At 40.6% G+C, this 24,572-nt stretch overlaps 2 protein-coding genes across 2 annotated transcripts in view; both read right to left on the bottom strand.

The window, feature by feature from the left end:
• Positions 1-769: 769 nt before the first annotated feature.
• Pak5 (p21 (RAC1) activated kinase 5) overlaps positions 770-24,572 on the bottom strand; it is a 301,988-nt gene continuing 278,185 nt past the window's right edge. The window contains exons 5-10 of the mRNA XM_021192487.2: positions 19,443-19,934; positions 17,005-17,138; positions 16,200-16,326; positions 5,290-5,415; positions 3,441-3,575; positions 770-1,308 (exon numbers count right to left, since the gene is read on the bottom strand). Coding sequence (XP_021048146.1) covers positions 1,153-1,308; positions 3,441-3,575; positions 5,290-5,415; positions 16,200-16,326; positions 17,005-17,138; positions 19,443-19,934 — 1,170 coding nt within the window. The 3' untranslated portion in view covers positions 770-1,152. The remainder of the gene's footprint in view (positions 1,309-3,440; positions 3,576-5,289; positions 5,416-16,199; positions 16,327-17,004; positions 17,139-19,442; positions 19,935-24,572) is intronic.
• On the bottom strand, positions 6,761-8,002 carry Pafah1b2 (platelet activating factor acetylhydrolase 1b catalytic subunit 2). Its single transcript, XM_021192489.2, is given in 2 exon segments — positions 6,761-7,856; positions 7,859-8,002. Coding segments are annotated over 2 exon segments (675 nt in total). The 5' UTR covers positions 7,923-8,002; the 3' UTR covers positions 6,761-7,245.

Below are 24,572 nucleotides of genomic sequence, written 5' to 3' on the forward strand. Positions count from 1 at the left end.
ATGAATAACAGTGATAAATACTGTGGCATGAAGGTAAATACAGACGAGAGTTTGGTGCGCTAGCATACAGAGTCCTAGAAACAGTGACGGACAAAACCAAACAACTTGCCTTGTTCATTCTCCCTTTGTGAGCCTGGTATTTCCATGGTCTCACTGAAACATTCTACCTGGGGAGCTGAATCCAAAGATCCCAGCGCTAATATTACTCCCTGGGAGGGAAATTTGGCCACTGAGGATGCCATGCCTATTTGAAGGTGGGCATCAAGGGAAATATCTTGCTCTACAAAAAAAATGGAGTGTTACCAGAATCCTTGAAGGAAAATGTAATTTTTCAAAATACTTAGCATTATCTCAAGGAATCATTCGGCGATTCTGTGGCTCAAATTTTATTTCCTTATATTTGGTTGGGTAAGCAAAGTGTCCACACCATCACCATCCGTCCTAACTCTTCTTCCACTACATAAGACACTTGTTAAGTTAAGAAAGATATTCTGCTAAAGCTGACGGTGACTGAGGGTCATTTAGTATTCAAAGTTCCTAAAGAATCGTTGGTTCTCTGAAAGGGATTAAAAAAGTAGGAAAGGCTTTGTTCAAACTCCTGCTAGTAAACAAGTATTACTTCAACCGAGACAATGGCTACGTGACATCAAAGTACTATAAATTATCAAAACTATCGTACAGAAAAGTTACAAATTCATTGCAAAATACATTACACTGCTACCATTAAGAAAAAAAGTGCTTTTTATTTTCTTTTCTTCCTTTCTTTATCTTTTTTTTTTTTTTTTTTTGCCAGAAAAGTATTCTTTCAATATAGAAAATCCTATGTGGTACCCTGCATGTGGCTAGGATATATCGTAACGGAGTTTGTACTGAGTCCTTCTGATTCACTGGAAGAAGGGCTGAAAATGTATAATAATGACTTATTAAAGCCATGCTCCAAATGACCATGCCAGCTGTCAGTGGAGAGATGCCTATTATTTAAGACACTAGAAGATGCCCTGGTCTGTCGAACCCTGCCGGTCAGGTCATCACACTGTTCCACCAATCAGCTGGTTTAGAAAGCACAGGTCTTTGCATGTTCTGTGGGTTTCCTCATATTCTCCCGAATCATTCTTATGTCTTTGTCTAGCTTTGCATCCTGTGTGAATCCTCTCAGTGATGTCTGTATTGTCTCATGAGAGGAACGATACAAGATGGTGGACCTGCCAATTTTAAGAATGGATGTCCAAGAAGTTCTTGAGCTGTGGCTCTTTGAGAGGGTTCCCTCACCAACATAAGATCGAGGAATCCTCGGAGCATGGAAGAAACCTGCGAAAAGAAACAGACATCATACAGAGGACTAACACAAATGCCAAACCCTCTGTCCTGAAATAATGCCCCAACTAACATCATTGATGACTTTAAATATGTGAAATGAAGGAGAAAGATATGGAAGAAAAAGCATACATCATCATTGTAATTGCTTTTAAAGTTTGAAATAAGGGTAAAGGATAGAGTAACTATTTATTAAATAAAATAATGATGGTAAGAAATGACAGCAATTGTTGGGTCGGGATTATATCGGTGTTGGTTGTATATGTGACAGAGTCAACCAAGACTATGAAATAATGCTCAGAGGTGACACCTCTGCTTTCTTCATAGAGAGAAATGAATTTCTTTCAGGTTGGTTGACATGGACATTACTCTTTAATTTTTCTAAAGTTGACTTTTCTAATGTCTATCTTAGTTACTTGGAGATGAGCACCATTAAATGAATGTCCTGATTGACTTTAGCATATTTTGACGTCTGCTCATTCTCTATCTCTGTTGAGATCTAGAAATGTTTCTACCACTCTAAGAGGGTGCCTCAGGCTTCTCTTCTTGACGTTACCTATAGTCCAACAAGAGGTAATGAGTATCTTACTGCTAACAGGATATGATAGTTTTATCTGCCTTTAGTTTTTGTACAGAATTATATATGTGTATAACATATAATTATTTACATATATATGTGTACAATAAATATATGAATGCTATACAGATATAGTTTTGTACAAGCACAGACATATATACATACATGTGCATATGTAATACATAAATATATTATGTATCATAAATGTATTATATATACATAAATACTGCCAATTTTCATTGACTTATTTTCACTCAATGTTTCATTTATTTGATTCTTTCTTCACTTTTTTCACCATTTTCATTTTTGTGTAGCATTCGCTGTTCAATTATTCCACAGATTATTTATTCCTTGGGAAACAATTCTGGGATTTTCCCAGCTATTAAACATTAGGAATAAATATATCTTTGTGTATCCCATAGTACTCATCTCTACTGGGTGTGGGGTAATTTCCACACAATTCATTTTTAGTTAAATTTTACTGGTTAATCTTAATCCACCCCAGCACAAGTTTCAAACTCTTATTGATTTCTTATGGTTTCCTTTTTACTGCATTTCTGTACAAACTATACTAACAGTTTTATGAGTTCTTTTCATTAAGGGGTAAGATGAAATGGGGGCTTCTGCCATTCCAATCTCCTCTCCTGTAAAAGGCAGTCTTGAGCTTTTTCTGTTATAAAGCAGATGGAAGGAGGTATGGCCAGGCTGGGCTTGACCTTGAAATGTCAAGACTTCCAGGGAGCTGAGAGCTAGCAGGGTATTTCTTGGAACAACCGTGACCTGTGGCTTAGTCCCAGTCATTAGGTCTTGGAACATGTGAAAACCATACTCATTGGTCCTTGATATGAGTGGGCCTTTCTTCTCCCTTCATAATCTAGTTATGAAATCTCTCTGAAATGTTCAACACCTCGTCTCCTTGCTGTGTTACTACAACATATAAGCCTTCTTCCTTGGCCTCAGGTCCTTGCATCTGATGCTCCATCTGTCTGAAATATTTTTTTTCCACATCTTTGCATGACTAGTGCCTTCTTTCCATTTGGCCCAGGTAAATCTTTCCATAAAGGACTTCCTTGTCTTTCCACAGGAAAGACGCTCCTATCTTTCATCTTGTACATGCTATCTCTTCACAGTACGTTGGCTTTTGTATAGCATGCACTGATTTTTTTTAAACCATTTGTGTAAATTGTATTACCCTCTTCTCTCCTTAGAATGCAAGCCCTACAAAATTCAAGAAATCTGAGGCTTGTGCTGCAATATCCCTAAAACTTAGATGTCCCCAGCAGGTACCAGTTACTCAGTGAGGGCATATTAGAGTGTTCAATTCACCTCTTAGTGGTCCATTGAGAGAAAAGCTGGCAACATTCCTTTTATAGATGGAAAAAATTTGTAGTAGGAGGTATGGAGTCACTTGCCCAATAAAGGCACAGTAAAACATAGATTTGAATCGAGATGACTAAATCCAAAAGTTATGCCAAATTAGAGCCAGCGAGCTGGATATGCCAGTCTTTAAATGAACAAAGAGGCTAAAAGATCCGATGGTAATTCTTACCTTGTGTAGGTCCTTCACTCTTGGAGGTAAACTGTCCCGGATCCTCCTCATGGCCTGCAGAGGAGGCTCATTGAAATAGGGGGGCTCACCATCAATCATCTCTATCACCATTATCCCAAGGGACCAGATGTCCACCTGTTAGGTACAATTCACTAGTCATGTCAGGAATGGAGAACATTCTGAAGTTTGGACTGTGGCATGAAACCCAGAAAACCTATGCTTATTGACAAATTAATTTTAAAAATTTCAAACTTTATGATACAATTTTACATGATGAACTATTTCACTCTTTATGCTAATGTCATTTGTTTATGTACTTCTTTTAAAGGAATATTTGTGTGTGTGTGTGTGTGTGTGTGTGTGTGTGTGTGTGTGTGTGTGTGTATACGCATGCATGTGCATGTGGTTTGCCCTCAGAGGCCAGAAGAAGGTGTCAAAGCCTCTGGAACTGGAATTACAGGTAGTTGAGGGCAGCCTAATGTAGGTATTGGGATGAACCCATTGCAATGAACCCAGGTATTCTGCTAAAGCAGCATGTTCTCTCAACTGTTGGGCAATCCATCTCCCTAGGCCCTGTGTGCTTCTCAAAGATGACTCTAGTTAAGCTCTTACCAGTTCATTCGAAATGAAAATTTACCATTCTCAAGTTAGAGCTTTAATTTTTATCCTGTTACGTTCTGTATTAACTCCTGACCAGGCCAGATTAAAAAAAGGAAAGAAAAAAATACAAACTTTTACATTATGAGACTACAGAAGACAGTTACACTTAGACATAAGAAATCGAGGAAACTCTCTGACATGTTTAAAGCACTCTTCAAGAAGCTGCCTGATTCCACACGGAGTATACTTCCATACTTTTACAAATCTAAGTTTCACAGTGTTCCCTCCCCACCCACTTTGGAGCCTACCTCTTCTGCTTTTTGTTATTTTAAATGAACCCACACAGGATCCTGCTTCATAAGCTATTTGCAGAGTGGCAAGCAGTTCTGAGTAAGGAATGCGCAGGCTGGAGGACAAGAGGCTAGGGCAGTGGCTCTGTAAACCCCTCTAGTCATCTCTCTCGATGTCCTTATTGCATTTTTATCTGTCCTCTGCATCCTTCCTCTACTTCTTGCAATGACTGTCACTGATTTATCTCTGGGGACCACAGTGAGAAAAACAAGGCAGGTCCTCATTCAGGACCACAGGAAGAAGAGCAGGAGAAGAGAGCTTGGCTTCTTTCTGATGCCAATCTTCCCTCATCAGTACAAGTCACTTGCCATTGCCATCTAGGGCACAGTGCACGGAAGCTCTATGGGAAAATCTCTGTTTGCCTCTGAGTGTCTACACACACTGTTCCCTTCCTAGAAAGCCTCTACTTAACCCTCCTTCATTTTTATATTCTATGCCATAATAGGTTTTCTTTTCTCTCTAGAAGAAATAGAAATTATGCTGTACTTTGAATGTTTCATTCATTATACACACACGGTTTTCTATTATATTTCTATTATATGCAAATATTACTTCTTTGTGGAACTTTCTGCACTTCTTTCCCCTTTCTGAAGTATTCCAGTTATATTTCCTGACAACTTGTCAGTGGGTGTGGGACTAACATTTTACTGACTCCACGATCCCCTGCCCACTTTCCTGTAAGACTCCAGGGAAAGCCACTCTGTAAAGATGGTGGTAATGTCCCCAGTAGGACCAGTGTTCCTTCTGTCACAGTCTACTTTAAGCCAGTAGATCCCCAATGGTGTGGATCAATGGAGTCAGAAGTCCCTTAACTCCTAGACCTACTGATCAGGAACACTGTGCCTCTGAGCAGATCTCAGGGCCCACTGACCTCAAATTCTGGCTGGTACCTACTTACCTCTGTCCCATAAGGTAGCCTGGAAATCACCTCAGGTGCCATCCAGTATGGGGTTCCCACCAGTGACTTCCTCTTTGGCACCTCTTTGGAAACTTGAGCACAGAAACCAAAGTCAGATAACTTTATCTGAGAGAAGAAGCAAAGCAGTAAAGGGATAATTAGAAAGCACCGCCCACCAGGAGTAGCCATACATACACAGACCCGCCCACCAGGAGTAGACATACATGCACAGACCCACCTACCAGGAGTAGACATACATACACAGACCTGAAAGAAAGGGACCAAGAGATTCATTCATACTCACTACTGGGACTCAGAGATAAGAAAGAAGTTACTAGAACCTTTCCTATCAGTCTTCAACTCCTGCAGCTTTTATCTCTCACGGAATTATAGGACAAGCACAGGTAATCCTTACAAGTTGAGTATATCCCTAACAATATTATTTCTCAAACCCACAATGACACCACAGATGATGCTTTTGTGTAGTAGAGTAGATGTTCTCTGTAGAAGTGTGATTCATGTTGCTGCAGTTCAGACTCTTGGTGTTGGACACATTTAGATCCTTATGGACCATAACATCACTCAAACACCCATCATCTTTATCTGTATTTATGATAGTGCAAGGCCTCCATTTGTCTAGGCTGCTGAGTTAACACTGCAGTGTCAGCTTCCCCTTCTTTTTTGCTTAGCTCCTTTGCCCATGGAAATCAAAGTTGCCAATGCGAACATCTATGCAGGTATAAATCTAGGTATATAAACTGAGAGTCAGCATTCACTTGGCTGTCAGACATTTAAAGTGGTTAGATCTAGGACTCATATTATTTATCTTTGCCATCATGAAAGTGCTCTGAAAATCCTTGCACAGAACTCTGGTGCTCTTGAGACCATATTTCAGAACAAACTGCACTGAGACACCTGCTGATATATGGATTCTAAATGCCCAGGACTCAGTTTATTGCTGGAAGGTACAGTTCCTAGTCATGATGACCTGTGCTGCACTCCAGACGGTCTTATGGACAGAACATTAATGGACAAATTACCTGTTATTGACAATAGAACCCAAGAAAGTGGGCACTTTGAGCACTGATTAGCAGTGTTACGAATGACCATCAGAAGTTAAGAATGCTATGGATCAAAAATATCCTGATTTTTTGGGGTACAAATCATCTCTTGCTGTTATTCATATTTTTCTGAGCTTCCCTCAGCCTTTCTCTTGGCTCTCCTTCAGCTACACCCACCTTACATATTAGGTGAGCTCTATCCCTTAGACTTCTGATTTCAGGGCCTACTTCTTTCTTTCTACTTGTGTTGGATATTCTTCCCTTCTCTATCTGAACTTGGTTTTGACTAGGAGTTTAGCTAAGTGGTACAGTATTTGTCTAAGACAACAAACACCCCCTTCTTTTTCAACCATAATCGTATAGCTCCATTGGAAGTTTTTTTTTTTTTTTTAACTATAGCATCTCCCATATTGGAGTGACAAGCATGTTTAATCTGATGCTATATGTTAATAAAAATACTGAGGATACATGAATCAAACAAAACAACACAACATACTAACTCATGAACCTTAAAACTGGACCAAAATTAAGTTTAAAGCCAAGTGGATGTGATAATTATCACACATGACATAATCCATAGAAAAAAGCGCCAAGAAAAGAATCTTCATATTGTACTCTTGCTTGATGTCGTCCTAGGAAAAACAGTGATAATTCTACAAATGTGTCATAAACAACTAAAAAGTCCCCTTCTGGTTTCAAATGAATCTTCCTTGGCTAATTTTTCTCCTCTCAAACAAAACCTTTATATACAGGACCAATTTAAATCCCTCCTCCCCTTCAAATATCCAAGCATCCAGGAACATTATACAATGCAAAGTGCCTTAAGAAAGGATTCTGTAGTGCCAGTGGTCTAACTGATCTGAGGAAGCGGGATGCTGTAACACTGATGGGCCAGTCAAGCAATGGTGGTTTGCTTCTCCTCCGGTGTTTCCTCCAGCAACTGCATGATCAGTTCATGGAGGGGTTTGCAGATCTTTGCATAGCCCCCTCCCGTGAGATGAAGAAAATCAAACATGTCGTGGCAGGAGATGGCACCGTCCGAGTGCACGAAGCCCCCATCTATATCAAGGAGCTGCACATTGGCAAGCTTCGGTAGGGAAACCTTGAGAAGCTGGTTCACCTTGGCATTCTTTTGTCTTAAAGGGTTGGGCTTCTCACCTCGAGGTAACAGACCCAGTACAATGATCTTGGCCTGCGGCTGCCGCGTGTTTATAAGTTGTACAATAGCCTCAATCCCACCTGCTACTTCTTCTGCTGTATTTTCGTGGTTGTTTGTTCCTACACAGACAACAATGACCTTAGGCTTAAAGTTCTCCAGCTCTCCATTCTTTAGTCTCCATAAAACGTGTCGTGTTGTGTCTCCCCCAATTCCAAAATTAAGAGCATGAAGTGGGGAAAACAGCTCCCGCCATATCTCGTATTGCTGCATTAACTGTACCATGGAGTCTCCCACAAACAGCACATCTGGCTCTTTGTCTTTACAGTCCAGAACAAACCTATTATGCTGTCATCTCCTTGAATATCTTCTGCGGCATGTGGAATAGCTGCTGGGTTGGAGTCTCCTTGGCTCATTCTACACAGAGGCAGAGGGTCCGTGCGGGGCCCTCAGCGGCTGCGGCGTCGGCGGGTTGCGCTTCAGTCGCTCGCTTGATCCCGACCCATTGGAAGTTTTATAATGAAATGATATGTGTTTGTGTGTGCACTGTCATATGTACACATGACCAGAAGTCAGTGTGTCGTATGTTTCTTTACCCATTCCCCTCTTTTAAGATAAAGTCTCTCCCTGAATTTGGAGCTCCCTAAATGGCTAGAATCTTCCTGTCTCTGTCACCCAGTGCTATGATGATAGGCATGTACAGCTATGGACGGAGGTGCTGGGTATCTGAACACAGGCCCTCATGCTTCCACAGGCATGGTACATACTAAGCAGTCTCTTCACCCTCTAAAGCCTTTAAGTCTATTTTAAAGTTTGGTCTATTATTAATTAAATTGTGTGTGTGCAATACATTAAAATATACTCTTTTTTTGGAAATATTATTATGAGGTCATACGTTCCATGTTCTAGTTACCTTTTATTGTCAACTTGAAACAGCCAAGGGTCACCTGAGAGGGTGGCCTCAAATGAGGAGTTGCCTTGACTAGATTGGCCTGTGAGTACACCTGTAGGGAATTGTCTTGATTATTAATTGATGCAGGGTGGGGGCAGCCTACTGTGGTGGTACTATTTCTAAACAGGTGGTCCTCGTCTATGGAAGAAGTATAGCTAAGCATAAGCCTATGAGAAAGAAAGCCAAAGAGTGTGCAACAAGCAGTGTTCCTTCGTGATTCCTGCCCCAGTGTACTTGTCTTGACTTTCTTCCCTCGCTTTCTCAATGATGGGCTGGGAACTACAAGCATAAGGCAAGAAATCAATGTCCTCCATTAAGCTGCTTTTTGCCATAGTATTTATCACAGCAACAGAGCAACTGGAACAGAAATTGGTACCAGCCATTCACTGTGGAGTTAATACCTTGAGCCATTCATTGTGGAGTTAATACCTTGACTCTCTGATGTTGTATTGTGCCTCCTACTCCTTTCTAGTATTTAATTTCCAATCTCCCCTATAAATAATAGTAGGCTTCAAGACTGTCTGTAGCATATGTGTCTGCACAAACTATTGAGGGAAGACCTTTAAGAATCTTTGTTTCTATGTCAACTAGGATCAAGAGTCTAGATGGACGACTGCCATTTCTAATGAGGTTAAATTAAATCCTGAGGAAGGACTGGAACCATTAAGGATAAATCTAAGGGCCTGAAACAGTAGCTTTAGACATTTACCATGAAAATATTACAATCTTTTAGATATACTCCTGAAAACCAATTGAGTATTATCCCTGGCTATGCCCCAAGAAAGGAACCCAGGGTGTGGGTAGAAGTAGGTTTGCACACATCACAGTTTGGACATGGTATCCACAAGTTTCTTTCAAATCTTGGTGGGAGCGTAGGAACACTTCTTGACCAGCCAAAAGAAACGCTTTACACTTGGGGCTGGAACACCGATAAGCTGCAGAGGTGCCCTCTATGGACCAAGTAATTCCCAGACACCAGGCTAGATATAGGGAGAATTTAGGTTGACCAAGGGAAGGACCAGAGAAGAATAAGACGGTGGATTTTACCTCCCTCTCCCTAAGGACCCACATATCATATGCTTCATGGTCCTGGAGGATACCACAAGAAAGATGGGAGGTAGGAGGCAAGAGGAATGAACCAGTGTTTAAAATTTAATGACATCAGTTACACTTTGTAATAATTTGGTTAAATTTTGACTGACAATGTTTACATTATTCAAACAGCTTAAATCTAATTGATTAAATTAAAATAGAAAATTAAAAAAAGGAATCTAGCAAGTAGAACATTTTTCAGAAGTGTGGGTAAACTTTAGGACATTGTAATGTTTCTCTGTGCACATATATGTGTTTTCTGTGTGTTTATGTGCCTTTGAGTGCATATACCTGGTATAGGGCTAGTTGTTTCTAAAGCTTATAATTTCCTTTCTTAAAGAAGGAATTTATTATTCCTTTTCTTGTTATCATATAGGTTGAAGACTGATGCTCACAATTATGGCAATACATTTCATTTGCCTACACATATCAGAAACTTGAATGACTAAGAAGGACATTTTGAACATTTGGGGACATGAACTTTTCAATCTCACTATCTTATTGTGGGTCACTCTTTGATTACATGAAAAAAAAAAAACAACAAAATCCTTCAAAATCTGGCATCCTAATAATTACTTCCCTGACAAAATGTGTAACTTAAGGAATTGAAACTAGATGCTTGGAAGTTAGGCCCACTCTTCTTCTGCAGGAATGTAAGTGCCTTTGTGTGATTTAAAAAAAAAAAAAAAAACAACTCATCTAAGACAGTTTTCTAAAAAAACATAATTGCACACAACATTTGTCCAAATAAGTCTCAAGTAGATAAAGAGAACTCAAGTAATAAGTATAATAAAGCGCTGTGGGCAGATCTTAGAAGCAAGTCACACAGCTCATGCTGAGGATTGTTTTAGATGGAATTGTATCGTGTGGTTATTAGCAAACTACCCTATCTCCTTAACGCAGTTATGCTGGAAAAAAAAGAAAACAGGAGGAAGTGCATTACCTCCAGCCAAGGGAGATGCAATGTGTTACAAAACACACCAAGGAACTCAGAGTTTTGGGTTTGTATGGAGCTATTCTCTCACTTACTATCCCAGCCATCTCCAACACATCTTGTCCAGGAAATGGGCTACAAAAATATGCAAGGTAGAGGAACATGCAAAAGAAACTCCATTCTAGAACAGTTGTAGATGTAAAAATGAATTATAAATTTCCTGTTCCATAAACTGCATAAACTGGAGAATTATATCTTTGCTTCATGTTTTGGGTTATGGCCAGAGATGTCTTCCTTTGTGAATATTTCTTGGATGCTTTCTACAAGGCAATAGCACTTAAAGTATGTAACTTCAGTATTGTTTGGCAGTTTGTTAGTAATGAAGGGTTCTGGGTACCAATTAGCCTGATTAAATCATCACCCCAGAGGCAGGATCCAGGAAATTGGTTTTATTTTCATGTTCTCTACTGGTTTCTGATGCTCACTAAAGTCTGAGAACTTCTGCCTTCCTGAGAGCAATGGCAAGGGACAGCAACAAAACCCTGAGGTCAGGAATAGAAAGAGCCAGTTTGATAATGGGGAAATCAGCATTGCTTAAGTTCTGTGTCATCAAACACCATCTCCAAGAGGAAAGGGAGTCGATCATAGACATTAACTCAGAGGGGCAGAGTCCTCATTTCTTCTACCATTAGACAGAGAACAGAGAGTTGAAAGACACTTTCCTAAGCTTTATCACACTGTTAAAGGAAAGCTGGAAGCTTATCCTAGGACTTCCTGTGATACCTCCTACATGGAGCTATCCTCCCTCTGAGAGCCGGCAGGAAGGGTTCATAGATGGAAATCAGGGCAAGTTTCAGAGACAGTAAAGCTATTTCATATGCCCAAACTACTCTTTATTTAAAAATAGCCTTGGTGTGATTATCTTTAAGCCATCTGTTCATTGTAAACTGCTATTTAAGAGATAAAAATGTCAAAGGTAACAAAGCTAATAATACCAATCCATTAAATGAGCAGCCAGAGATAATACACCAGGGTACATCCTTGGTGAGGAGACACTGGATTCCTGCTGAATGTTGGTGACATTGTAGTGATGGGGTGGAGTAGTCATATGACACTGATTGATGATCTGTAGTCATTTGACCTTTATTCCTCTTTGAAGTCATATAAGGAATGAGCCTAGACTCTATATTATCTATAAACGCCCCATTAGTTGGTGCTTTCCCTTGAAACATATCCCAAGGAAAGAATTCAGGCAGGTCACTTATCTGAAGATATTAGAAACCCTGGCAATGAGACAGATAAATGTAACATGGAGAGGAAGAACAGCTGATCAGGAATTAGCTACCAAGCAAGAGCATACTGTGGACAACTAAGACTACTCTGTGAAGGATCTTTGAGAGTCTCCATAGAACAAGGCCTTCACAGTCATTCCATGAGGTAAGTCAGGGTACATATACCCTACTGCTTGGATATTTTTGGGCTACTTCTGGGGAGGGAGAATGGTACTTCTCTGCAAGGTCTAGCTTGGTCTATCCAAGTAGACCAAGAAGCCCCCCACCCCCCAGCAAAGAGATGCAGATGGGAAGATTTGAGGGTGTAGCTGTTGATCAAGAAAGGTAGGTTTCCACAAAAGTCTGGCTGAAGCTCTAGCAGCATGTACTATGTGTGGTCATACTTATTATGACATTTACATTGCTGGTGTGTGTAGATTCGGGCACGGTGCTGCCGGGCTGAGTTTTTTCCAAGGATTGTGGATATTTGAAAGTTTATGGGAAATCTCCCAAGTTTTAGCATGTGGGAATCAGTTTATAGTTAAAAAAGAAGAGACTGACCCTAGTGCCCACTTTTGTGCATTCCCTTTCAATGAATAGATTTATTTATTGGTCATGGGCATGAATTCTATCCCAGTTTGGAAAAAGTCATTCATTTGTTGTTTACTGGTCCCTAAGTAGCACACTGAGCTATGTGATCCAGCTTGTTTCTTTCACTCCATTTATTTATATTTATTCTTATTTTAAACTCCATTCCTGGGTAGAGACTGGAAAGCCCATTAGAAACAATACTCTGTAGTGTTCTGTGAGGGGAAGGAATGCATTCTGAGCAATACATCAGGAAACAAGATCCAGTAAGCATGCTGGTGGTTCCTTCTTCCTGGGACCCTATCACCTCTGACAGTGCAAGCTCTTCCCATGCCAACCTCCTGTCTCTGCATCCAGGAGCCTGCTCTGATTGTTCTCTGTAACAGTTCTGGTTCCATCATGCTTCTTTCTCCTTGCTTGCTTAAGTTAATTATAGAAATCCTCACACATACCATCTTCTGTTTAACGTTTTTCAAAATAGTTGATTTCTCCTTTGTGTCTGTGATGTAGGGATGGATATGTGGGAAGAGGTCACATATATCTATGTGTGTGCAAGTGAGGAGGCCAGAGGTCAGCCTCAGGTGACTCACTCTAATGGTCTCCATTTTATTTTTTAAAACAGGATCTTTTACAGAACCTGGGGCATACCAGTTCGCTAGCCCGGTTGACCAGTAAGCCCCTTGGATCCTCCTATCTCCACTCCCAGTTCTGGGATTACAATGAGGCATCACCACGCCTAGATTTTTATGTGGGCCCTGGGGATCTGGATTCAGATCTTCATATTTGTGCCTCAAGCACTTCACCCACAAAAACTATTTTCCCTGGTAAGGATCAATAAAAATTGGCATTTTACTTAATACTTCTATATGTTTGTAGTGAGATTCTTACATGCCAAATGATGTAGCTTAATGAAGTAAGTACTTTCTTGTTCATCCTTTGGACCTGTATTTTCCTAGCACATAATAAACGTTCAGAAAATAAATATGTGAACAAATCACCAAGACCAGGAACATTCACAGTGCTTCTGTTCTTATCGGCTCTTCGGAGTCCACAGAAGTATAGGGATGTTTGAGATACAGGTTCTACCTTTGAGGATATAAACTGGGTAGTTTAATAACCTTGTATATTAAACAAAGGTAAAAATCTTTAATTAAGTTGATTAAACAATGTCCCATGATTTTAGTCCCCCAAATGACTTCAAATCTGATATGTTTCCAGAAAGAGAAGCTCTGTGACCAACCTCCAGATGCAGGGAGAGAATCGTGGATTGAAACTGTCCTGCTTTTCTTTCTGCACATACCACTCCTAGAGCTGATTTATTGACCTCTTCAGTGCTCCATATGTTTTGTGTTCATGGGGCCTTACATATGTGCTTCCTGAGTCATATGGAAAGGATTTTTGACCTTTTTCTCATACTTCTGTATAGACATGTATTCTCTCTTGCCTCCCTCTATAGTGTGACTTTGTACTTTCTCTTATCAAGAGGAGCTGTTGAAGGCTAGTGGGGGTGGGTAGGCTGAAAGAGACTAAAGCGCTTGTCCCACAAAGTCTGTGGACTGTAGTTAAGGTCCATAGAACCTATATAAATGCTGGCTGAGCATGATGGCCTTCCTGTAATTCCAACATGTGAAAGGTGAAGATGGGGAATGCCTTAGGGCAAGCTGGTTAGCTAGACTAGTCATATCAGTGAGCTCTGGGTTTGATTGAGAGACCTTGCCTCAATGAAAGGGGAAAGCAGTTAAGAAAGATTTCCAATCATCAGACTTAAGCTGTCACATGCACGCACACACATGTACACACAAATACATTGGAATATGAAAGGCACATGATAGGTATATGTGCATGCCGGAAAACAAAAGGGCAGTCTATTCTCCATCCCTTGAAACAGGGATCGTGTGAATGTGTGGCCTATTTTAGCTAAGATGATATAAGGTGAGGGCTGCAATGCATGTGTGCATTGCATCTGTAAAAGGGATTGACCCCTTGATACTTTTGGAAACAGTGTGACGTATGGCATGTGAATTATCCAGGGCTACTTTACAGGGAGATGGGAGACACATGACCCCTTTAGCACCATACCCCCACTGAAAACCAGCTAGCTACAAACAGGACAGAGACCATCGGCAGCTTGTGAGCAGCCTGCAGCTGATGGTCTCCATTACTTTCTTACAATTGTCTGACTTTCAACGTAGAGTAGAGAGATAACCCCAGCCAGATGGATAATGTTCACGTCACTTCAGAATTTGGTGAAAACTGCTCAGAGAGCTGAACCAGAAGGACATGCACTCTAGGCTGGTTGAAGGCCAGCAACTACAAGTAAATGATGGAGACCATCAGCTACAGGCTGTTCACTGTGTGGAAGCTGCAGGAGTGGCATGTGGAGCAGAGGCCAGTTGTCTTGAAGCTGATGAAACATGAAATACTGACCCATGCATTTTTGAACAAATACATGGTGACTGTTTCAAGCCACTTAGTATTGAGTGGTCTATTGTAAACAGAGCAAACTTATGCATGTTCTTGTACTGCTCCTTTAAAAAAAAAGTTTTAACTGGAGTAATGACAAAATCAGTAATTAAAACTGCTCATGCATAAACCTCAAATCACGCACCATATATGCACATACATGGAAATGTGGAAAAAGAGATAATAGGATTATGAGTCATCTTTCTCCTCTCCACTTTGCTAAATTTATTAATCAATCTATAAAAAACTTAAACTTTTAAAAATAAAACCAGACGAGCCAAAACGAGTGGGCAGTTTCTCCCAGCTCATCTCTGATAATTCTTCAGCAAATTCTGATGTGACAAGGACACTTCTCGTCTCCCTGAGGTTTCTGGATTATAAAAGCCAGATACCATGAAGAAATGCCTTCTTCCTTTCTCCCAAGCTTATTTCCTCTGGGGAGAATTTCAGAGAAGTGAGAAAGTCCCATATAGTGAGAGTCTATGTGTCAAGTCTCTTCTCACTAAAGCTTCCATGGGAATGAAAATTTGCCACATCTCTTGTGGTCACATATCCTATGATCTGTTGACTTCTGTACTTTGACCCAATCTCCTGTATAGATTATGTTGATGAGAGATGTAGAACTCTGGGTGTCAAAAACATAGTTTGATAAATGTTTTCTCTTTGCCTGATAAATCTAGATGCCTTTTCTTCCATTGAGCCTTCAGAAACCAGCATGCAGGGACTAAATTGATGGCTTCCTGGAGACTGGAAGCAAGGAGCAGAGTGAAGATGGGTATTTATTCTTAAGCTTCATCTGGCAAACTCATGATATCCTGGCTTCTACCAAAGATCGTAGCTCCTGCCCAGGAGCCCCAAACCTCACAACCTCTTCATACCAGGTTAATAACAATGATGGTCTATTCCAGAATACCATACCCATCTTTTTGGCTTGTTTCTTACGTTCTTTCACACATAGGCAAACTATCTTTTTAAATAAAATCTCCCCAAAGTTGTCAAGAAGAATTGGTCATCGGTTTCTTCCAGGGACTTGGAGATTTTGAAGATAGGCATACTCACAGGAAGAGAGTGGACAGAGCCAAAGAAAAGTCAAAGTCATTTAACAAAACATGAATGCAGTAGAAAGATAAAAGGAAATTCCCATAGTCTCCATTACTTCCCACTCTCATTGTGGAGGATACAAATTCGCCATCAATTTCAGGTCACTGGTAATTCTGAGTAACAGGATGACACAGAGGGAAGGCAATTTCCTCTTTGCAAGTTCTGGGAAGTGGAGTGGGCGATGTGTGACTAACAAAAATTAGAATTGTGAGAAAGGGTTCTTAAGAGAATAATGCCCATGACAGGCAAGCTGACAAACCAAACCGGAGGGGACCCAACATGCAAACCCTACCCGTCCATCGCTTGTCAGAAGAATGGAGTCACTCTTTATGTCCCTGTGAATCACTCCTTGGTTATGAAGGTAGGACAGGGCTTTCAGAACTGACAGGCAGACAGTAGCTATCTGTTCTTCATTCATTCTAGAAAGGAAATAACATTTAAGGATGAAGACAGGTTTAGGTACAGCTTTCTGATGTTCAAGAGATTCCACTTTCTTGGGTACTGGAGCACTTTTGTATGTCTCTAACCTCACCTAGAAAAATCTCCAAATAAAGGAAATGAAGTCCCTGGGATATAATTATCACAGAATATTAATCCTGGCACTGAACATTCCAGGGGCCCAATATCAGTCCAGAGAAAGTGACCACATTTGTTAGCTTTTATGTAATTAGTGCAAATTCATGCATGTCCCTGAAGTCTTATACTGTGGGCACTGAAGTTGTATTCAACTAGAATTGAAAATTTTTGGTTTTCTAACAGGTTTATTACAGTGACATAAAATTTTGATCCTCTACCTGTCCCTTTTGTCCTCAGATGGTCATGGTGGAGTTAGCAGATGGACATGGCGTGGTAACTCAGGAGAAAAAAACCTAAATTCCATGTAAGTGATGAGAAGTTCTGTTGTAGGCTTCTGAGATTGAGTCAATGTGTATCCATTCAGAGTGTAGGATGGATGCTATTTAATGAATGGCCTATGTATACATGACTTAGTAATGAGCTCTTTGGGGGGCTGTAGTCCCTGAATGCACAGTGTTAATAATTTATGAAGAAGTCATGGAAGTAGTTATTGTAGTAGTACTTTGAATCATCTGCCTTACCTGGTATGAGTGACAATGTCTGTCAAGGCACCACCTTCCAGAAACTCCATAACCACCCAGAGCTCATCTCCAACAAGGTAGCTGTTGTACATGTCAACTACGTTGTCGTGGTGGTAATCACGCATTATCACGACCTGCATGAGTGAGAAAGATGCATATTTACTGTCTGCTGCTGAAATCTGGGTATGGTTTCCCTGGTGGCCATATAAATACTTTGAGTGAGATGTATTGAGTGCTGGGAGAATTTATAGCACAGGGATCTACTGTGGATGAGAGGCACCAATACTAGTAAGTGATAGTGAAAAGAATTGAGTAGTATATTTGCTTAAAAATGACAGGCCAGGCAGACATTGGAAAGAGAAGAGTGTGCAGGGCAGAGAAAAGTTAGAAGAGGAGAGGAGGAAGGGAAGACGTTAAGATATACAGCAAAATTTGTCCAAGAGGAAGTTTACTTTGTCATTTGGAAAAATGTAATCAGACACATCTAAAGGGATTGTATAGATCACTATCCATACTCTACTGTGGGGCAACCCACCAAGGATTCATAGTAAGCTGAGTGGGTAGTACTGAGGCCCACGAAGCAAGCAGTTATGAGAGGGGCTGGAAGACAACAGATTACTTGGGATGGATCTGAGGAAGTACTGGCTTGAATACAAAGAACATACTTAAATGATAGAAAAATTATAAGCGATAGGTTTTTAAAAGGCCAAATTATGCCTACTTGTTGGAAAGAGTATCTGGGAATTATTACCTTGTAGCAGCTTCTAGTTGATTTTCAGAATTTGTGTGAAGTGATAAGCTATTCTTGTCTGTTCTTGTACTGTGATTTAGAAAAATATTCTAAGAATCAGAAACAGGATACAAGGAAGACGTTTAAGCCCACTTATCAAGAGCTCTGTTTGGCTTCCAGGGCTTATGTAAGAAATTGAGCATCTTATGGGAACCAGAGATGAGGGAGGTCACTGGGTCTTCAGGGAGCCTCTATTGATGAGGTTTCAGATGTAGCTGAGAGCATTGTACAATACTCATGGACCAACTCACTTCTGTACTCTAATAAGAGGAGTGAGAATGCTCCCAACAGAATGACAGAAGCCTCAAGCATCCATAGACTGTTCTGGAGATGTGGACTGATGCTCTGTTAAGTCATCTATCTCCTGATTGCTGGTGAAGCTATAAAAGGGACAATACTCCTAAAACACTGGATTGTTTTGTTTTGTTTTGTTTTGTTTTGTTTTTGTCTGTTTTATACAGTTACTCCTGTGTTCTTACTTATTTTAGAGCGCCTAATTGATACATAAGCAATAAATATAAAAAGGTTAATGTTTACATGTATAATGAATGCAAAAACTGATGTAACAATTATTATTATCAGTAAGACAAATGTCATAATTCTAAAGGAAAAGCAAATAAAGGACATATTATTTAAAGAAGAATTAAATGGCATGTAAATATATAAAAATAAAGTCAGACAACTAGCAATAAAATTTTAATTAAAGTAATAAGATTTGTCCATGTCTATGAAATCAGCAGAGATAATATAACATGTACTAATGGCAATAAATGTGACAGAGGATTGTTATTGGTAAGGACCCAAACTAGTAGTTTTCTGAAAACAATATATATTAATTCTCTAAAAACTACATATCTTTATGTGCCATTTGGTTTGTTCATCCCACTTTATGAATCTAGTAAGATTATAAAACATGAAGCTAAACACCACTCTCTGAAAACAATATAAATCAGAGATGGTTTAATAAGTATGATTTATATAATATATGACCCTAGGGCCATATATTATATAACCTCAAAGGGTTGTTGCTAAACTAGGCTGGTGCTCAGCGCAGCAGCAGATACACATGGAGTAATTTATAAAAGGAAGAGCCATGCATGCATCGAACAGGACTAGAGGAAGGACTGTAGGGGGATGCTTTTTTATTTGCAGAGCCATTGTATGACTAGAAACATAATATTTCTCTCTGTCTCTGTCTGTCTGTGTCTGTCTCTCTTTCTCTGTGGGGAGATATGTACGCAATGTACATTGGTATGAGCAGGTATAGGGAGGATAAAGAACAATTTTAAGTGCCATTGCTTAGGAGTGTCACTGGGTTGTTTGTTTGTTTGTTTGTTTGTTTGTTTTGAGCAGGCTCTCCTACTAGACAGGGGTTCACCCATAGTGTGGCCCTCTGGCCAGAAAGCTCTAGATTGGAGGAAGCACAAAACTGGAGATCTCTCAGCACTGGGATTACAAGTGCACATGACCGTGCCAATTTGTTGTTGTTTTACTTGATTTCTGGCTATAAAACTGAAGTCTTTATGCTTGCATAGCAAGCAGTTTACTAACAGATTTTCTTCCCAGCCCCGGCATACATACTGTTTTTTAAATAGGAAGTAAATGTTACATCCACTTGAAAAATAGGCAACCCAAACCCAGCATTTACCTCATTAAAAAGGAGTTCCCGTCTCTGCTGCTTTCGGAGGTCCATTTTCTTCACTGCCACTTGCTTGCCTGTGTGTTTCTCCGTTGCGATGCACACGATGCCCGTCGACCCTTCTCCGATTTTAATAAAGTTATCCAAATATTCCCTGGGGTCTCCTGGGCTGACCACCAGTTGCAGGGCTGCTCGGAATTGTTCATGGGATACCCTTGAGGGCTGCTGGTCTGAGGAGGAGCCCCAGCTAGGTGGAGGGTAGGTGCTCGAGGAGATACTGAGAGAGCTTAAGTAAGAAGCGGTGGAGATGTACTGAGAACTGTTTTGCAGGGATGGATGGTGGTATAGAGATGCTTTGTGATACCCTGAAGGGTACTGGTGGCTGCCTGAAGAGTAGCCTGCTTTGCTTTGACTTTGAGGTAGTTTGGTGGGGCCTCTGGGGTAAGTGTCGGACCCTGACAGCGGAGGACTGAAGACCATCTGTGCTCGATCGTAATCCACCTGAGAAGACAGCGGTACATGGGCAGTATTCACTAGATCTCAATCTGAAGCCTCTGGCTGCGAGAAGGAAGAGAAGCGGGGCCCACAGGACCTGCCTGGGCAGCTGCCATACCAGCTCTACCCAGGAAAGTGCTTTCCCCCATCTGTGCTTCCTACCCCTACCTCCAAACATGGGCTTATTTGATTCATATGATCCTTACACAAGATATACCTTTGGTTTTTGCCAAAATTATAAATGAAAGACTCCCATAATAAAGGATATTAGTCTTCAGTCAACACTGGAAGGGAAATGTCAGGGGTAGGAAGGAGAATTTCTCCATGCTGTCAAACTTATCTTCTTGAAGGTAGTATGGGAAATTCTTATTCACAACACAACACCTATACCTATAAAAGGGGAAACATGACTCAGGGTGCTAAGAAGCTTTTGCTTCAGTGAGGGGTATCAAGTAAAATTGGGAGATTTTTCACCAAGTAAGTACAATTGAAAATTAAAAAAAATAATTTCAAGTATTCATGAGAAAAAAATATTTGGCATTGGCCAGCCTTCAATGAGATCCCAGCCAAAACTATTTCACTCTGATGCTGAGGAGTAGGGCTGAGAGAACTTGGTAGTGGAGATGGGGAAGGACAAGAAAAACAAGGAAAGGATAGGAAGCCAGCAAATTGCTGTGTCCATTTGAATGGCCCCAGTCTTGTGGTGCAGCTTCTCTCAGTGAAATCACTTGCTCTGTCTTTCTTCAACTGCTCTGTCATGTGAGCACATAGCAATCTGTCTGAGAAGTCTGTGCTTCAGGAAGTAGGGCTTCCTGCCACGACTGAGCTGGAAACTGATGCCCATGAGCTATAGTGAAAGTGCCTCCTGCAGCTCATGTCTGGCCCTCAGGTGACAGTAGCCCGGCCTGATTCTTTGACTGCAGCCTTACAAGAGAAGCCAAGACAGAATCGACTATCTAAAGCTCCCCAGATTACTAATATCCAAAAATAGTGAAAGAGTGTAAGAATTTTATGTCTAGGAGGCAGTGTGTTAAGTGGCAGTACATTTTGTTTCATGAGAGTTTGTTACAGAGCAATTGGTAGCTAATATATATATAGGAATTTGACCCAAGAATTTGTGCACATTGATAAATGTGTACTGTTGTTTCAAACAACAAATCTCTGGGATAATATGTCAAACTATAATAGATAAGGTGTTTATAGAGAAATTTTGTGACTTCTGCTATGACTACATTAGGCTTGAGAGAGTTGTTAGACACCCATGTTGAAATATCACCTAGATGACTTAGACATTTTTTTAAGTCTTAGGGCAAATGTAAAGACATGAATATGAGAACCATCAATGCTTACTTGGTATTGTAAAACAAACAAAACAAAACAAAACAAAACAAAACAAACGGTGCAAGGAATCCAACATCTACACTCTTACAATATCAGGACTCTGCAAGATCAGACAGAGACGTAGTTGCCAGAAAGAAACACGAGGGCAGCATAGGAATTCGGAGTCATGGCTGAAAAGTATTTCATAAGGGGATAAATGAATGCTGTTGAATAGCCCTAGGAAGTGAAATGGAATGGACCTGTCACCCTATAAAGCCAGACAAGATGGTGGAACAGGCAGGTGTCAGCTGCTTCTATCCACTGTGTGGAAGGATGGACAGTCCATCATCCAAGGGAGCAAGGACTGCATAGAGTGATCTCCTGAAGAGCACTACCCTAGCACCATTCTTGGTTGTTCTGTATGGTTTTTGGCTCTGATGACAGTGATGTCCTGTTACACATGTAACATGTAAGATGTGTAACACATACAAAAGTTAGCTGTTCTAGCTGCAGGTGCACCTCACTCCATTCAGCGGGACCCCCCACTCTGATGGCACTGGAACAGGAAGCAGGTGTCCCCTAAGTCAGAGTCATGCCTTGTATGCAGAGGAACATAATCGGGCATATCCTGATTCTGATAGCTTCAGTCAAGATTCTCGGCATCTTTGAGTCTCAGTTTCCCCATTTATAAAATGAAAGAATTGTAAAAATGTTAACATTTTATTTCTTAGATTGTAGAAACTCTAAAAGATTGTGTAGATATGAAGGGATTTTGAAAGATGATGAGTCAATAAACTCTTACACTGTTATAGTTCTATAAAGTACTTCATATAATAATGGTAATATAAAGAAAAAAAACTAGCTATTGTTTACAGAGTATGTATAACATACCAATGTCATAAAGGTTCCTGTACATTAAGGTTATTTTGGTTTTTTTTTGTTGTTTGTTTGGTTTTTTTTGTTTTGTTTTGTTTTGTTTTGTTTTTTTGAGACAGGGTTTCTCTGTATAGCCCTGGCTGTCCCGGAACTCACTTTGTAGACCAGGCCTGCCTCTGTCTCCTGAGTGCTTAGATTAAAGGCATGTGCCACCATGCCCGGCTCACATTAAGTTTTTAAAACAGAAAGATATAAAACTTTTAATTATAATAAACTAAACAATTGTTATAGCTAAACTACTCTATTAGAAACCAGACTGATTTCTAAGCCCCCCCTCCCTCTCTCTGTGTGCACACATGTGCATGTGTGCATGTGGAATGGGATCAGGGTAGAGGAACATCACTGTAATGTAAGCAACTGGAGTCTTGCTTTCCATCAAGCTGTCATTAAGAGCAGGCCTACCAGCAAAGTCGGCCGGCAGGAAAGGCTAAGTGATGTCTTGTACTGGCTAGTTTTGTGTCAACTTGACACAGCTGGAGTTATCACAGAGAAAGGAGCTTTAGTTGGGGAAATGCCTACATGAGATCCAGCTGTAAGGCATTTTCTCAATTAGTGATCAAGGGGGGAGGTCCCCTTGTGGGTGGTGCCATCTCTGGGCTGGTAGTCTTGCTTCTATAAGAGAGCAGGCTGAGCAAGCCAGAGGAGGCAAGCCAGTAAAGAACATCCCTCCATGGTTTCTGCATCAGCTCCTGCTTTCTGACCTGCTTGAGTTACAGTCCTGCACCCTTTGGTGATCAACAGCAATGTGGAAAGTGTAAGCTGAATAAACCCTTTCCTCACCAACTTGCTTCTTGGTCATGATGTTTGTGCAGGAATAGAAACCCTGACTAAGACATGTCTTAAACTTTTATTTTTGAAAATGGGTCTTGGGAGCTTGGGAGTGGGACCTCATGGAAAAATATTTTTCTTTCTCACAGTTAAGACAAAATTGCACTCATCTCCCATGAGCATGCATAACTGATCTCTAAAGTTATATTGCAGACAGCAGAGCCATGGTCAGTAGGAGTCACAAACACCACTTGGCACTGTGTTGGGGGCATTTCCTCCTCTGTCAGCTGTCAGCAGTATTATCAGGATCTACCCTGTGCAAGTAGCTTATGGCATATAAAGAGAAGGCACATGCCTGCATGAAGGGGACAGTTTCCTCTTGCAGACAAGACAAAATTGCTTTTTGAGAGCTGAACATCTTTGGAATTAGGGGTTTTAGATAAGAAGATACAATTGCCTTTCATGGCTGCTGCTACGAGGTGGAGACTCTGAAAGAAGCGACGTGGAACAGCAACAACCACAAGAGACAATTTTAGAGCCAAACTAAGTGACTCAGAAAAATTAACTGTCTGCTTCAGGCAAGTGAACATGTGGTCTCTCCTTGGGGCCTTTATATATCCATTCAAGGGGATGATAGCAGACAATCAGGCTTTCTGAAGGAGAAGTGCAGGAGTGATCCCCCTGGGACCACAGGGTCACTGAACTGCAGCCATCACTTTGATCTTAACCAACTGCATTGATGGAGCATGTTACAGGCTCATGACTATGGGAAAGACCTCATTCCTTTTAATTTTGTTTTGTTTTCAATAAAATTGAGGCTTGGGAGCATAATATGTTTTGCATGTCACTCAGGCCAATGGCCCTCTATGCCCGTGAGAATCACAGGACATGTTGTTTCTGCTGAGGTTCATCCCATATTCACCGAAGGAGGCTTCTGGATGTCGTGGGCCATTAGCACATTGGCACCCAGATCTCATTTCTTGCCTGCTGTGACAGACAGTCCCACCATTCCTTGTCACCTATCTGATCTGTGTAATCAAAGCTGAGACTCTTTCTTGTGATTAAAATGCTCTAACATTTTCCTGGGGCCAAAGTTGGGCTCCCTCCTTAAGGGATTACTCTATTAAAAGTCTGTTCTTTCAGGAAAAACGAAGTCCTAATGGTAGCATTTATTGAGGGTTTTCCATGTAGCAAGGTCTATTCCGAGGACACAATGCACGTCATGTTATTTCAACCTCACTTTAAACAATAAGACCTATTTTATTTTATAAGACCACTGAGGCATAGTAGGTCGAAGTAGGTTATACAAAAAGATTTTAAGCTACTAAGACAGAAGAATGACAATGTCAGTCTTCTTTGGATCATTTGTCACTTGGGTCCTGCTTAAGTTCACTGAGACTGGCTTCAATGAGGGAGGATTGGAAGTAGACAGAGGAGGGTATTGTGTGAATGGATGATAGCAGAGATACGGGGTGTCCTAGTGTTTATCTGCGACCTTACACAACAGAGTAGCCTGGAACAAAATAAGAATTCAACCAGAAAATAATGAATGATAAGGCCTATGGGAGGAAAGAAACACTATATATATATATATATATATATATATATATATATATATAT

The sequence above is a fragment of the Mus pahari genome, chromosome 3 (assembly GCF_900095145.1).
Source record: "Mus pahari chromosome 3, PAHARI_EIJ_v1.1, whole genome shotgun sequence".
Taxonomy (NCBI): Eukaryota; Metazoa; Chordata; class Mammalia; order Rodentia; family Muridae; genus Mus; species Mus pahari.